Genomic DNA, 16,489 nt, shown 5'->3' with positions numbered 1-16,489 from the left:
AGCCCGCTGGACACTGCTACCAGATTCACTAGTGGTGGCATGATATGTCCACACGGGATAGGTGCTGGACACTGCTACCAGATTCACTAGTGGTGGCATGATATGTCCACACGGGATAGGTGCAGTGAGCCCGCTGGCCACTGCTACCAGATTCACTAGTGGTGGAATGATATGTCCACACGGGATAGGTGCAGTGAGCCCGCTGGCCACTGCTACCAGATTCACTAGTGGTGGCTTGATATGTCCACACGGGATAGGTGCAGTGAGCCCGCTGGCCACTGCTACCAGATTCACTAGTGGTGGCATGATATGTCCACACGGGATAGGTGCAGTGAGCCCGCTGGCCACTGCTACCAGATTCACTAGTGGTGGCATTATATGTCCACACGGGATAGGTGCAGTGAGCCCGCTGGCCACTGCTACCAGATTCACTAGTGGTGGCTTGATATGTCCACACGGGATAGGTGCAGTGAGCCCGCTGGCCACTGCTACCAGATTCACTAGTGGTGGCATGATATGTCCACAAGGGATAGGTGCAGTGAGGCCCCTGGCCACTTCTACCAGATTCACTAGTGGTGGCATGATATTTCCACACGGGATAGGTGCAGTGAGGCCCCTGGCCACTGCTACCAGATTCACTATTGGCGGCATGATATGTCCACACGGGATAGGTGCAGTGAGGCCCCTGGCCACTGCTACCAGATTCACTATTGGCGGCATGATATGTCCACACGGGATAGGTGCAGTGAGCCCGCTGGCCACTGCTACCAGATTCACTATTGGCGGCATGATATGTCCACACGGGATAGGTGCAGTGAGGCCGCTGGCCACTGCTACCAGATTCACTATTGGCGGCATGATATGTCCACACGGGATAGGTGCAGTGAGGCCGCTGGCCACTGCTACCAGATTCACTAGTGGCGGAATGATATGTCCACACGGGATAGGTGCAGTGAGCCCGCTGGCCACTGCTACCAGATTCACTAGTGGTGGCTTGATATGTCCACACGGGATAGGTGCAGTGAGCCCGCTGGCCACTGCTACCAGATTCACTAGTGGTGGTATGGTATGTCCACACGGGATAGGTGCAGTGAGGCACCTGGCCACTGCTACCAGATTCCCGCTGGCCACTGCTACCAGATTCACTATTGGCGGCATGATATGTCCACACGGGATAGGTGCAGTGAGGCCGCTGGCCAATGCTACCAGATTCACTATTGGCGGCATGATATGTCCACATGGGATAGGTGCAGTGAGGCCGCTGGCCAATGCTACCAGATTCACTATTGGCGGCATGATATGTCCACACGGGATAGGTGCAGTGAGGCCGCTGGCCACTGCTACCAGATTCACTATTGGCGGCATGATATGTCCACACGGGATAGGTGCAGTGAGCCCGCTGGCCACTGCTACCAGATTCACTAGTGGCAGAATGATATGTCCACACAGGATAGGTGAAGTGAGCCCACTGGCCACTGCTACCAGATCCACTAGTGGTGGCTTGATATGTCCACACGGGATAGGTGCAGTGAGCCCACTGGCCACTGCTACCAGATTCACTAGTGGTGGCATGATATGTCCACACGGGATAGGTGCAGTGAGGCCGCTGGCCACTGCTACCAGATTCACTATTGGCAGCTGGCCACTGCTACCAGATTCACTAGTGGTGGAATGATATGTCCACACGGGATAGGTGCAGTGAGCCCGCTGGCCACTGCTACAAGATTCACTAGTGGTGGCTTGATATGTCCACACGGGATAGGTGCAGTGAGCCCACTGGCCACTGCTACCAGATTCACTATTGGTGGCTTGATATGTCCACACGGGATAGGTGCAGTGAGGCCCCTGGCCACTGCTACCAGATTAACTAGTGGTGGCATGATATGTCCACACGGGATAGGTGCAGTGAGGCCGCTGGCCACTTCTACCAGATTCACTATTGGCGGCATGATATGTCCACACGGGATAGGTGCAGTGAGGCCGCTGGCCACTTCTACCAGATTCACTATTGGCGGCATGATATGTCCACACGGGATAGGTGCAGTGATCCCGCTGGCCACTGCTACCAGATTCACTAGTGGTGGCATGATATGACCACAAGGGATAGGTGCAGTGAGGCCGCTGGCCACTTCTACCAGATTCACTATTGGCGGCATGATATGTCCACACGGGATAGGTGCAGTGAGCCCACTGGCCACTGCTACCAGATTCACTATTGGTGGCATGGCATGTCCACACGGGATAGATGCAGTGAGGCCCCTGGCCACTGTGTTAGCACATCTAGTGCTACCTGTAGATAAAATACCTCAGGAAGACCTCACCAGCTGCCAGAGCAAAGATGCACAGTCTCCTCCTGCATCGCCTCCTCTTTCTCCCCACGAGTCAGTGGAGCCACCTGATCCCCACTGGACCATTCATTCTGGAGATGCTTACCATCAGGATTGTGCTGGCCTTTTGTACAGCGTGCTGTTCTCTGGCTGGGGTGAGATATGCCAGTCAAATTGTAGAACAACTCACTTGCCCATTTCCCCAGCTGACTCGCTACAGTTTGTGATTGGAGCTACTACTGACCAGCATTTTTGGGACCAAGTCCATTGCTGAAGTTTCTTAAAGAGGGTTTTTCTGCACATGCTCCATTGCCACTGCACACTTGCATGCATGGTTTGACTGACTTGCATGCTTTCTACCTACCTTGCCCTGCTTTTGCATGATTTTCATGCACTTGCGCATTTTACAAATGGCTATTTTGGAGAATCTTGACATTATTTTTAGAATCACGAACATTCTTTTCACAAGTCTGGGATGTGCGCGCACCTGTGTGCTTCTGTGCGTTCTACAATAATAGGTTTTGCTAAACAGAACACTTTTCGTTGAAATAAAACTGAACACACATGTGTAGAAAAGATAGCTTATGTGCTTTTCAGAAACTGATAAGGCAAATGTGATTGTGAAATGTGGCATGAGTGCATTTCACTGGCAGTAACACTATATGCTGAACCATCTAAAATTACATATTTTATATCGGACAGGTGGGACAGAGCTGAGCATTAAAGACGCCAGGCATAGGGCCCTCAACTACTCATTATATGAAGGTGTGTTATTTCACCCCAATGTATATGGGGAATCCTTGAAGTACCCCCAGTCCAGAGATGTTCCATTAAAAAGAGAAATGTGATCGGGCAGAATCACCTGTGTACATGGCAGAATATTTCAAATGAAATCTGGGCACTCGATGTAAGTCACTAGTGGGTTCTAGATCACACAGCGCTATGGTTTCACCACTTGCTGTTACCAGAGCCACACTCCATCACATTCTAACCCCTGTCTTTCTGTTCCAGGACACATGTATTGAGGTTAGCATGTATTGAGATATTACCCCTGCACATATTCACAAGATATCCAGCGGCTATTGCTCTCTCTCTGAGAAAGCTCAGTTGATTTCCTTAACATGATTTGGAATTGGGGACAGAATGTATTTATGGTTGAAAGGTTAGTTGGGCAAGCAGGATGACAGCGAGTCTTCGGACAAGCTAGCTTGGTAAAAAAGGAATTAGGTGATGGGAAGGGCATGAGCTGCCGGATTTCTTGTTGCTTCCACTAAGTTGAAAACAAATGTTGGTTGTCCAATAAGAGAAAGGGGTTCCATGTGATCTTACCGAAATGATTTCTAACAAATGAATTATTACCGACAAAAAAAATATCACATTTGGGGGCTCCCGTTTCCCCATATTTGTTACCCCACCCTGAACAACCACACCTTTTAGCCCTTTACCCCACCCTCTTTATATTTAACTTTCATAATTTGTTTCGGTAATAATTCATTCGTTATTATCATTTCGGTAACATCACTGGATACCAGAGAAAAGTACTAAAGTGGATGAGAAAGAGGCATAGATTGAAAAAGAAGGGATGCCGAGGAGAGGCCTTGAGATATCCATTTATTATGGAAATGTAGAATTAAAATAAGGAGTCCAGTTATATTAGAGGGGAGGAGGAGATGAGTTAAGATTCAAACTATTAATTGAGTAAAGACCTGGGGATTCAAGGTGCTAAAAGCAGTGACCAGAATGGATGGAAACGGAACAGAGAATGGCCCCCCATCGATAGCCTTGACTAATATCTCCACCCCACACCTGTTTCTAGATTGGGGGACACCAAGAAGGGATTCTGATTCCACAAAGCCGTAGACATCAAAGGTATGTAGGTGTTGAAATATGGCAACAGAACACTTTTAAAAGCTTTTTGAAAGTAAGGATTAAACTGTAACATATTGCTAACAATATGAATTTGACTTGCGTTTTGGAGTGATTAGGTATTCTGTGTAATGTACAATAAATGCGAGAAAGCTGTCAGATTCAGGTCAGGACTATGTGCAAATGTGTGAGCATCAGAAAAAGTAAGGTTTCAGATTAGCTGCAATGGAAATGGAACAAGTTATGTTGACCAATAGTTATGACCACATTGTATTCAGACTATCAATACACGGTCTTAAGTTGGATGAATGCTCTTTGGCACTAGCATCAACAGGCGATTCACATGCCCCCTGCATCTCAGGATGAAGAATGATGTTTGCGTAAAAGTCTTACCAAATCCTCCAGGCTAACTCTAAGCTACAACACAAGTGTCCTCCAAATGGGTCAAAAGAAGTGTTCATAAATGTTCCTTTTAAATTCCATCCCTGTTCTTGGACTGAAATAATCATCAGGTGTCTTCCTAGGCAGCTCCCTCCTGGGGCTACTCACTGCTCTGTATTCTACAGGGCCTCTGGTAAGCAAATTATATAGGCCTTTGCACACTCACTCGCATCTCTTTTGCACATACATCTTTATAGGTTTCTCTGGGACCTCCGATTCTCTCAGTCTTCACATAGGTCTCTTTACAACCTTTGACTCTCTGATGTCTCTTAGGTTTCTCCATGGCCTTTAGTTCTCTCAGCAAATGGGCTTAACAATCATGGGTATGTCTCCCCACGGCCCCAATTCAGTGACTCTTCTTCCTCTTGGATCATTCAAGGAAGTGCCCCAGAATCTGGCCTTCCTTCTGGTGTCTGCTTTGATGTAAAGTCTGTCCTTACGTCCCCTCTTCCAGGTATCTCCAACTCTTGAGGTAGGACCTCTGGCATATCTTTGCCAGAGCAACTTCTATACAACTGCCAGTAAGTGTGCTGCATACTTCCATTTTGTAGTGCCCCCGTACACACAGTGAGCAGATGAGATCATGTCTGCTTCATCCAGGCTTTCCCCTCTCACTGACATTTTCCATCTCTTTTTATTATACTTCTTGACCAGTGACCTGTTTTCTAAACTGGCAAGGATTGGTCTATCCCTTGAGCGTCTTGAATTATATTTCCTGGGTTCTTTTCCCTACGTTGATTCTTTCTTTGAAATATAGTCTCCATAGTAATATTATGCTTTTGGCATTGGTCAGGTCTACATTGGGACACACATTATTTACCGGTCAGTTCAGAGGCTCTAAGGATGGGCTGAGACATCTGCACCTATGCAGAGGTGGTCCCATGGTGTTCTGCAGTCTTTGGCATGCTGGGAGCTGTCTCCCAGCATGCCAAAGACAGCTGGATATGCTGTTTCACTCACCTCTCAGCTTTCTGTTCAACGATCGAAAGTTACAGGGTCTTTCTGATGTTTTTCATGACTCATTCATTTCTGTCTTCATCGTTCTGTGAACTCACGAGGTTTGCCCTTCTATCAGTTCTGCTTTCGGTTTAAGGAACCCGGTAGCAATACGCTCCAAACTAACTGTGCTATGCACAGGGGCTCCTTTAATTTGAAAAGCATTTACATCGGCCCTTGTCCATATTATCAGAATCTGACCATTCAGAGGCATGCATGGATCTGTAGTCCCGAATCAGCTTTTCAGGCTAAGACATATCAGGTCTATAAGGTTTGAGAAAATACCAAGTCACAGAGGGGAGAGCAAGCCCAGGGGATCCCACGCCAACCACCCTCTGGGAGACAAATTGGTTAGCTGCGGGGCCCGCCTGGTGCCCTATAGCTCAACCCCTCACATACAACAATGGGGAGTTTCTCCAACCCACCGCATAGTACACATGTGGCACACGTGTGGTTTCAACACAATCATGTGGGTTGGAGTGGAGTACTCCTCAGGTCCTGATAGCCATAAAAGGCCTAATGTGCAGCTTTTGCTATTGGTGCGATAACTGATGGCTTGAATGTGATGTAGGGTTTAGCAAAGCCAAGGAAAATGCTGAGTCTGGTTGAAGGCCATCAACATTTATGAATAATGATCTCATTACAATTACATATGCCATTTAATAGCAAGGTCCAAAATGATCAGAATGCGACATTCTGTTCATGCCATACCTATATCTGTGAAGCTTGAAGTTGAATGAAAAACAACAAAGAATAACAATTGCCTTCTGTAGGCATTCCTGCCAAAAGGAGGATCTTCAAGGAGATCTGCGTTTGGATGCTCTGCTCCTCTGAGGACTGTGCACAGATGTCAAGTGAGTTTTATCATAGTTGCTCCCATCATGTTTACATTGATTAGTCAGGCGGCAGATGAATGAGGCTGTAATCCTCCTCTCCTGAAGGTGCGCATCAAGACCGCTCGGCTCGTCCCGTCAGGATTGAACAAGATGACAAACTGCTTGCATTTCCCATCATCAATAATGAATTCAATCTGTACTTTACACCTTTTCGGAAGAAAGGACTTCACTCCATTTGATAGTCATATGATTGTCATATTACAGTCATACACTCTAATGATGAGCTGCTGAGAAACATCTGTGAGCTGATGTATCTTTGAATGTGCTTTGCTTTGTTGTTTAATGATGGAAGGTGTCTTTTTGCAATTAGTCTACCAGATGCAGTGAGAAGAAGATGCCAAATGGGCTCTAACAGGGAGGTGCCCTATGTGCTTGTTTTGTGATGCTGTTGTTATACTGTGTTGATGTCATCTTGAATATCACAACTGATTGGAACGCCTCTCAAGATTTAATGTGATGATTTTGATGCATTAAATTAAGAAATGAATTAGAAATCAAATTAGAAATATAAACACCAGAAACAAAAGGAACCCATCATTTCACAGATGCAAGGCTCATGCAAGAATACAATCCTCATGTCAAGTTGGCTGCTCACCTGTATGTCAGCGTATTCTTAGACCAGCGATTCGGTTCACCCCGGGGGCTGTAATTCTGAACATCAGGCACTCCGCATCGTGGCGCTTTCATCACTTCCAGGGTTTCTGAATCTAATAGTCCAGTTGCGTTTATGTGAAAAAACCTTTGCATTTGTTTGAGTCTCCTTGCCATGAAATCTGTACTCCTCTTGCTGCGATGTGATAAATCGTCTCCCAGGTGGTAGAAATGTTGAAGATATTCCTATCAAATATAAACAAAAATGAAATGCAGCAGGCTATGATCTTGCTAGAAGCGGTACTCAGTGAGGCCTTACTTTCATCTATAACTACTGCACAGCCTTTGAGAAGCCTTCATATGACAGCCAGTTGAGGCTTGCAAACGTATGAAAACTTCAAAGTTAGGCAAATGAGCCCGATGAGAGGGTTAATGCGCTAATGTTCCCGCGAGAGATAGGGATATCGGCCAAGCTCTGGCTCATACAATATAAGATATTGTACCATGTTTATTATTCCCGAACAGTGCTGGTTAAGTGGAACAAAATAAATAATGACAACTGTCAATGGTGTGGAGGACCGGGGTGCTCTCTTCCATAGATGACAGCAATGTGAGCGGATTCAAGTTGTGTGGGGGAGGTGGATGGATAGGCTGACAGCGTTACTTGGCTCTGAAGTGCCTAAAGATCCGAAGCTGGTGCTACTTGGAATATGGGGGAGGCTGGATTTACTAAAAGTGAGAGAATATTTTTGGCTGTAGCGATCGGGCTAATGAAAAGGATCATTGCTGCACTCTGGGGCTCGGCGGATCGTCCGCGTATTTGCCTCTGTATGGCCGAAGTAGAGTGATGTATGGCCCTGAAGAGAAGGCTGTACACTGCCCGTCAAAATTTCAGATGGTATGGGGCAGGTGGGGGGGGGGAGGATTGAGATGTATCAATTACTTCATTCTGTCCTTCATTCATTGTCTTGTGTGAGTCCAATTGTGTTTCTTCTTTTGAAGCCCATGCATATATTGTATCTGTCCCACACTGATATCCAATTAAGCCATGGTATGTGTTTCTTTGTTATGTTCTTATTTCAAAATAAAAACAAGTTTTTTTTTTAATGTTAGGAAAGTGGCATGAATATGCTATATGCTTTCAATTTGGGGAGTTCCATCGACCATATTGCAGACATTTGCACCAATGCAAGTGAAATTGAGCACACAATTTGCAGCAGTGAAAATATATTTTAGGACTGGCCACTGCATGGGAGGGAGCACTCGCACCAGGCGCTCCTGTGGGTTGTTAGGGAGGCAAAGGGGATAACGATTTAATAAAAAATTCTGTGCAAGATACTGAAAACCGGGTTTTGCTAAATAGTCCGATGAACTATGAGCAGCAGAATAAAAGCTCCACTCTATTGAATGCTGAACTGAATGAAAGCTTTTGACATGGGGTGAAAGAAGGAGAGCACTTCGAAGTGAACTGTATGGTCCGACAACTGAGCGAAAACCAGGGATACTCTCTCGTTGAAAGCCAAATAAACATACAAAATGCAAATCCAAGTGTTTGAAAGAGGTTGCTAAAGAGAAGCCAGAGAAAGCAATCTGTATGAACTGTCAAGAACAAGCAGGAGTTCAAAGTTGAACTAGAGCTGGTTTTGAATATTGTTGTTGCTGACACCCCTATGCATTGTATAGTTTTAGTTGTGAGGGCAAGTATAGGTTTTGGACACAAACAGACTTTTAAGTTGTGCTTACTGACTCTGACTATCCTTAGTTTACATAGGGAAATCCCACCTTAGCATAGGACAAGTTAGGCCTTCAACCATCCTGACATCTAAGTTAATAAACCATTTTGTTTGAACTTTGAATCTGTTGCCTGTTACTTGCTACTATATGCTTTCACAATGATTGCTTCATGACATACCCTGCTAAGTAGCCACAATTTGACATTTAGAAAGCAGAAATTAGTATATTAAATTCTATTGCCACGTGGAGATTTTTATTGACCACCCCTAAGCCAATCAGAATGTTCAGAGTGCAGTCAATAAATACTGATAAGGACTGCATTCTGAACATGCAGGGCCCGATTCATGTAAAAGTGCACATTCAGCCTGCAAGGGCAATGCGCAGAGAACGACACTGTGCAAGCCTGTTCACAGAATAAAAAATGTGCATGTCGCGTATTCATGGAATTGTTTTTGAAAAGTACCCATATACAAAAGTTGCGCCCAGAAAGCCCCTGACATGTCCTCACGCAAAGCAAAAGCAGCCAGAACAGCTACCTTTGATTGTTCCCCGGAGTGACAATACACGCAGCCTTCAAACAGTGTGTGGGGTCCTCTGCAAGCATGTCTGTATCTTGGGGACCCTGCGCAGTGTCCCCCGTAACTATTACCAGCACCCCAACAACATGCGTATGATACTTCGTAACTCAGGTCAGACCCAGAAAATCTGGGTCTGAACACTCGTCAACCATTTCTGCACCCCGCTTCACTGTGTACGCGCACCCCTAAGTAAGATCGGAACCCCAGCTTCATACATGCACCCCTACATCCGACACGCAAACCCACCTCCGCACTGTGATTCCTATGCGCAAGTGTCTTTATGTCTGCTCTCGGGTGGCAGAGAGATAGAGGGATTTGCATGGGCATTTCGCAGGCGAGAGGTTGCATGGTCACATCCATGAATATGCTTTGATGTGCGCATTTGTGGGCGTGCTATCTACTTCCTGCGGCCCGTCCCTCGTAACATCCTCTTATTCCCTTGTTCTTCTTTATTTTTCGAGTTCCGCCATCTGCGCAGGCCTCATCCTCGCTCTGCATTGTGTCTCGCGCAAGGCACTCGACCGATCGCAGCGACGTGCCGAACCTTGCGCAAAGTCCTCACATTAATAAAAAAGTACTGCACAGTCGATTCCATGAATCGTCAAATGGGATTTTGCGTGCGGTTTGGCATGCAAAGTTCCTATATTCCACGCAGATAATTCCATGAATCTGGCCCTCTGTCTTCAAAAGTGAACTGCAATTTTGCAAATTGTAACTTTCAATAGTACAAAATAAAAACATTTAATTTACTAAGTTTGTTCATTTACTTTATTCTCTGTTAAAGCAATGATTTTACCTCACAACGAAAACCTGAAAACATGTATTGTTATTACCCATGTTTGCTAATACCCTCATAGAACTGTGGAGGGCTAATTATCGTTTAGGATTGCAACCCCTTCCCAATTTATGGCTTCGTGGTGGGTCATTATCCCGTGATAATGACCCCTTGCTCTTTCTATAAGGATGTATTATATTATGTCGAATTAGCCAGGCGAAGTTGATTTCGAAGAATTATTATTTCTCCAATTAAAATATTGCAAGATTGTGACACAACATTTCAGCCATTATTTCATGAATATTATTATACCGTTCAGAAGACATTTATCCATAACTAACAGGAGTAGGACAACATTAATCACAAGCCACAACATTTGAAAATGATCCAAAAATAAGATCCAAAAGCAGAAGCAACAAAATAGGATAAGAGATTCGCTAACAATCACGTCTTAAATATTATGGGTTTTCAGTGCCTTGAATAAGCAAAGTAGGGTGGATGAGAGTCTCAGGCTTTCCACACAGGAAATCTGCCATCTGCGGACAATGCACATGAATGCTGGATTTATTTCTCTTTACATTTCACAATGGTGTGGATGTTCAATTGAATTAGTGGCGTGCGTCAAGGTTGTTAGAGATAATGTAGCTGTTTCAGACAAAAGGCTTTAAAGGAGCTTTATAGGACATACAGAGAAAATAGAAAGCTATCATAACCTCATATGTTTTCTATTATAAGTCGCTTCCATGCATATGCATTTCAGGCCCTTTCAATATCATATTAGTGGCTCAGTGGCTCCTTGGCACCGTAGGTGAATACAAGTCCTTGCAGGATGTTAAGCATGATATTGGGCCTGATTTACAAAGCGTTTTTCAATGGGATTTTCCCATTTCCCATATTTTAATTTTGAAGCATAGTTAAAATGAGTTGTTAAGTAGTTGTTTTTTTGGGGGTTGTGTTTCATTTCAATTTGTTGATTTCCTTTCCTAAATGTGGCTGTTTTATGTTTTGTTTTCTATTGTTTATGTGTTTCCTTTAAACCAGAACTGAGGGTGATCATTATATCTGTTCCCACTAACTTAGACTAGAACATGGACAAAAGATCCTTTTACCACAATAATATATCATTTGCAATCATCCCCCTTTTATTGTTTTTGAATTCTGCGCCCCTACACTTTTAGGTCTTACAAACCGCAGTTGAAGTGCAAGAGGCTTGAGGTAGAAAAGGTATAACTGCCAGAACGATATGTGCCTGCAATAGAGAAAAGTATGTTCTTTATCAGGTTGAAGGAGTTAATGGTATGGTTGTAAGAGTGCAGGTTTTAGATGGTAATTCAGAATTTCTGAATGGTAGGGATAACAAAATGGCAATTGGCAGGTTCCACAACTTTGCACGAGTTATTCCTATTTAAGTTAATGCCTTCAGTGTGTGAGCAAGTGTCTGTGTTTTTGTGCTATGTGTGCATGCAATATGTGTGTGTGTGTGGGTCTGTGTGTGTGTGTGTGTGTGTGTGTGTGCGTGTGTGTTTGCAAGTGAGTATGTGTGCGTGCAAGCTCAGCTGTAGAGAAATGTTTTATCTGTCTATTACATTCAGAAACAATCTGTTAATAGAGCAAAATAAATCAGGCCTGTTAGGATACAAAGCTCTAAATACTGACAACAGCAGAAGGGCAGTTTTCATTTGCCAGTTGCATAGCTGAGAACACTGACTAATTAGCTGCACGCAATTAATGAGTTTTCTAAATGTGTGGAGAGGTCATGAGAAGAGAAACTGGGAAGAGCTCAGAATGGTGATTCTATAGTGGAAGTGGAATCCCTCCTGGTACACCACCGCTGCAGGTCCAGTGCCAGAATTTAGGGGTTGGTTTCACTGAGAGGTGGAGACACTGGAGGCTGCCTCCATCATGAGAAACTCATTGCTTGGGGCCCACTCAAATTGAATGTCTGGAGAAGCAGAGGAGCTATACTGGATTGGAAATATTAAGCATCAGAAGCACACAGATTGCAACTTAAAACACAAAAGACACTGTCTGTGTGTTAACTGTAATATAAAATGAAATGCACACGACCTTCCCTCTTTTATTGTAAGTTCCAGAAACTAAAACTCATGAGCCACTTTGGTGTTCCTATGATAATCTTTGCCTAAGGATTGTTTACAATTCAAAAACATAATTAGAACACTTTCCTTTTGTCTTTTAGGACAATAAACTGATGTCTCCTTCTTGATGGTTATTTATTTATTTATTTATTTCTGAAGCTCCAAAAGCCCACCAGCATCAGGGCACTACATACACACAAGGACATCAAAAGATGGGACAACATGGCATGAGGTTCAATACAAGGCAGGAACAGGCCAGGAATGATCATTCAAATAGCGTTTTCAAATGTTTCCTGAATGTTATGTAGCACGCTTCCAGGCGGAGATCCAAGGGTAGCAAGTTCCAGTGTTGAGTGGACAGGATGACAAATGAATGCCCTAAATGCCTAGCTCCTTTGGATCTGAGAAAGGATTTCAAACCACCGACACCAGAGCTGAGTTGGCGCTGCAGGACCTTGAATTTTATTTGTCCATGAGATAGGCAGGAGCTGTGCCATAAACAGATTTGTGGGCCACAGAGAGGGCCTTAAATCAGATTTTTGCTGCCACACTCAACCACTCTGGCTTGCGTGATGTGTTCTCTCCTTGGAATATCACAAACAATACGAACTGCATCGTTTTGTAATGTTTGTAGTCTCTTTAGACAATTTGTTCTTGCTCTGATCAGTAGGGCGTTACAGTAGACGATGTGGGGCATAATGATTGCCCTGACTAATGCTGCATGATTCTTGTGAGATAGGGGGGGGTTTAGCGTGCCATAGCACTTTCAGGTGGTACTGAGAGTTCCCTAATATACCATCTACCTGGTCCTCAGAGCTCAGTGAGGAATCGATGTGTACTCCCAATGTTTTGGCTTTGGTTGAGATCCTTTTCTGGTTATTTTCGATGGTCATATCCGAGTAGTCCAGATGTAGTCTAGCTCTGGCTCGCGTGGACACAATAATCAACAGTTCAGTCTTCGCTGGGTTTAGACACAGCCAGTTGTGATTCATCCATCTTTTAACAAGATCATAGATGTTGGTTAGCCTGGTTGAGTCAAATACGTAATCACCACTCATTTCCATAAGGAGCTGAGTATCATTGGAAAAATGGAGAGGGTTGCAGAGCATCTTGAGATATAAATTGAACAAGGTTGGGAACATACAGGCGCCTTGCAGAAACCCGAAATGTGTTCACTCTGGTTTGAAAAAGCTCTCCTCAGACACTTGTGAGCGCCTGTTGCTCAAGAAATACAATTTGCAGCCTCAAAAAATAGTCATGCGTGCCCCTCTGCGAGAACAAACACTGCTAAATGATCTGTTCTTTGGGAAGAGACCCATTCAAGAGTCTGCAGCCACACTTTAGATCGCTGTACCTTTCACAGAAAGGAAATATCCATTTGCATATCAGTCTTTGTCCCACCGACATGAGCAGTCCAGCAACGAAATGCAATGGCAATTCTCTTCTGAACAAGCGTACTAACAGCAACTCCAGACACATGTTTCAGCCTTGTTGGGCCTCACCAGTGAGGTGGAACAGTGCCTCTCTGAGCACAGTGAGCAAGGGGTCCATGTCTGGATGACCCTAGGAAACTTAGGGTGACTAAATCTAAGTACTTTTAAACAATAAAAAAAATAGTCATGGGCACCCCTCTGCAAGAACGAACATGTCAAAATGACCTGTTCTTTGGGAAGGTACCCACTCGAGAGTCTGCAGCCACACTTTGGCTCACTGTACCTTTCACAGAAGGGAAATATTAATTTCCATATCAGTCTTTGTCCCAGCCTCACTAGAACATTCCCCATAGGTGGTTAAGCAGTCCATCATGAGCCCATGATCAACCAAATTGAAAGCAGCTGATAAGTCTAGCAAAATGAGTACACCAGATTTGCTATTATCCATACGTTTGAGCATGTGTGTTTGGAGCTCAAGTAAGTCACTTTCAGTTCCTTGATGAGCATGGAAACCATATTGTTTGGGGGTGGAAGATGTTTCAATTTTCCAGGTGTTGTGTAGTTGAGATGTAGCTAATTTATCAATGATTTTCAGTAGGAAAAGCATGTTTGAGATGGGCAGCAGATTACTTAACAATAATCAACAGTTCAGTCTTGTCCAGTTGTGAGTCATCCATCTTTTGGTCAGAGGCCATGTTTTTTAGGTGTGGTGTAATGACTCCATGTTTAATTAATATTCCACGTTGTTAAAGAGCACACCATTTTAGGCCTACAGCTAAAGTAGCTATCCTAATCCTAATTTAAGCGCTGGTCGAAAGCTGATTCAAGCAGTACACTGTGTTGGGGTCTGCACAAAAACACAACCAATCACTTTCAGTAGTGTATATATCTTAACACATGTCTCAAATGCATTACTGTGCACTGATAGCTTTCAAACTGTCTATGCTCTTTTGGCACTTATACCTGTCAGTACTCTGCTGTTGTCCTTCTTATTCATTGGTGCTTTGCCTCAGGGTACCTGGGTATTCTTTGGTTCTCAGTCTTCAAGTGTTTGCGATTTGGTCCTGGGTCCAGGTATACTTGGAGATAATCTCTATCATGTATTATTTGTTTAGTTATGATAGTGGGAAGTAAGCAGCATTATGAGAACTTTAAATGGAAAATTGAAAATGAAGTCTTCGGGGTGGTCTCAAGTTAAGGATATTTGGGGGCCTTGTTAAACTCAAATAATTTGGCAGGTCATTTGAAAAAGTACACATATTTCAAAAATATTGAGTAAGTTGAGCCTGATTATCCTGATCTAAGTATCATGCTGAATATTGTATATAGCCTCGAAGTCTACACTGACATGGAACTGAAATGGTTGAAATTGTTCGAGGGTAAGCATTGCAGTAGTACATTAGGCTTGCCACAATTCTTACCCATGGAAGCTATCTGGATGGAATGGGGCTCGGTATCACTTGCGAACTTCATTAAGGTGAAGCGTAGCTTGCTACTTTTCAAAATCCTCCCCGACCATAGAAAAACGCAGTTGGGTTGGTATGGGGATCCATGGACAGCCCACATGATCCTGATCAGGTCCTGAAAAAATTGGTTAAGGCATGAAAGGTTTTCAGCAATAATTGATTGGGAATGGATCTGTCTGAAAACATAACTGTAGTAAAGAAAGCCCTAAAAAAGAATGTGTATGAGTGGGACTTGGATGCTATGCAATAATTTCCATATCCAGTCGCTGTTTCTTACCTAGTGCTGTTTAGTGACAAAAGTTTGAAGTATATTGGCTTGAGGCTGTGTTGGGGGCGATAGGTGCTATGCACCCCAATCTGAGCATATTTGTAAAGTGTGTGGTGTGGAACTTGAGTCAATAAGGCATCTACACAGTGCCGTAATTTGATGAAGATCTATATAAGGGGCTACAGTTATTTTGTATTCTCGCCAGAGGCCATCCGTGGTGATCAATTCTAGTCTAATGTTTTTTGTCTGTCATCTACAGGTAGGACATAATGTACAGAGGCAGCATAAAAAACGTTACCATTGAAATGCTGATTGTGTTGTGGCTGTTTGTAATTCGAATATTTTGATTTGGAATGCTTCATAGTAAACCATAGCATTAATAATAATAATAACAACACATATATTTGTTGAAATGCAATGCTTTCCATTAGGTAATGCAAATTCAAAATAACTTCACACTGAAATATCAAGTCATTAATTTGAAACAGACAACATAGAATATTCATAATACATACTGGGCCTGATTCATGGAAACAGTTTAGAATGTCACAATCCCATTGAAAAATGCTCTGTAAACCAGGCCCATTATGTTGTAGGCTTTAATGAAAACAAAAACATGTTACTTACATTGTGCTCCTGCATGTTTATTGCTATGTTTCTTTTTTTGGGGAACACAGTGAGTTGTTCAGTTTGAATGTTAATGTTCTATCGAATACTACCTTAACATGTTCATCATACATCACAGCATACATGTACATGCTAAATGAGAAATCCATTATTTGAGTGTCATTGTGTGTAAACATGATAGAAATTGCACATTTCTATTACATGAGGCAACATACATCACATGCACCTTTAACATCCTGTGAACATAGGCCGTTAATTTTGGTTCACACAAACTCTATTTTTCTGCAAGTGTCAGCTCGTCAGTGGACCAGGAATACACAGATCCATAATTCATCACTTAGATCTGAGTTACTGTAACATTTGTCCTAACCAAGGGCAAAAGCCCGATTTCCCAA

General features: G+C 43.6%; 1 protein-coding gene across 2 annotated transcripts in view; it reads right to left on the bottom strand.

Moving 5' to 3' along the window:
- The window catches only part of LOC138528550 (matrix metalloproteinase-20-like), a 123,669-nt gene that overhangs the window by 87,103 nt on the left and 20,077 nt on the right, over positions 1–16,489 (bottom strand). Inside the window, exon 2 of one of the 2 annotated variants that reach the window (XM_069640312.1) lies at positions 7,122–7,363. The exons of the other annotated variant lie outside the window; for it this stretch is intronic. Within the exon in view, the coding sequence (XP_069496413.1) occupies positions 7,122–7,363 (242 nt within the window). The remainder of the gene's footprint in view (positions 1–7,121; positions 7,364–16,489) is intronic. 2 annotated transcript variants of the gene reach the window in all.

Source organism: Ambystoma mexicanum, chromosome 7q, assembly GCF_040938575.1.
Source record: "Ambystoma mexicanum isolate Mex_15411 chromosome 7q, UKY_AmexF1_1, whole genome shotgun sequence".
In the NCBI taxonomy this organism is placed as follows: Eukaryota; Metazoa; Chordata; class Amphibia; order Caudata; family Ambystomatidae; genus Ambystoma; species Ambystoma mexicanum.
Note: the sequence above shows the minus strand (reverse complement) of the source record. Positions and strands in the feature narration are given on the sequence as shown.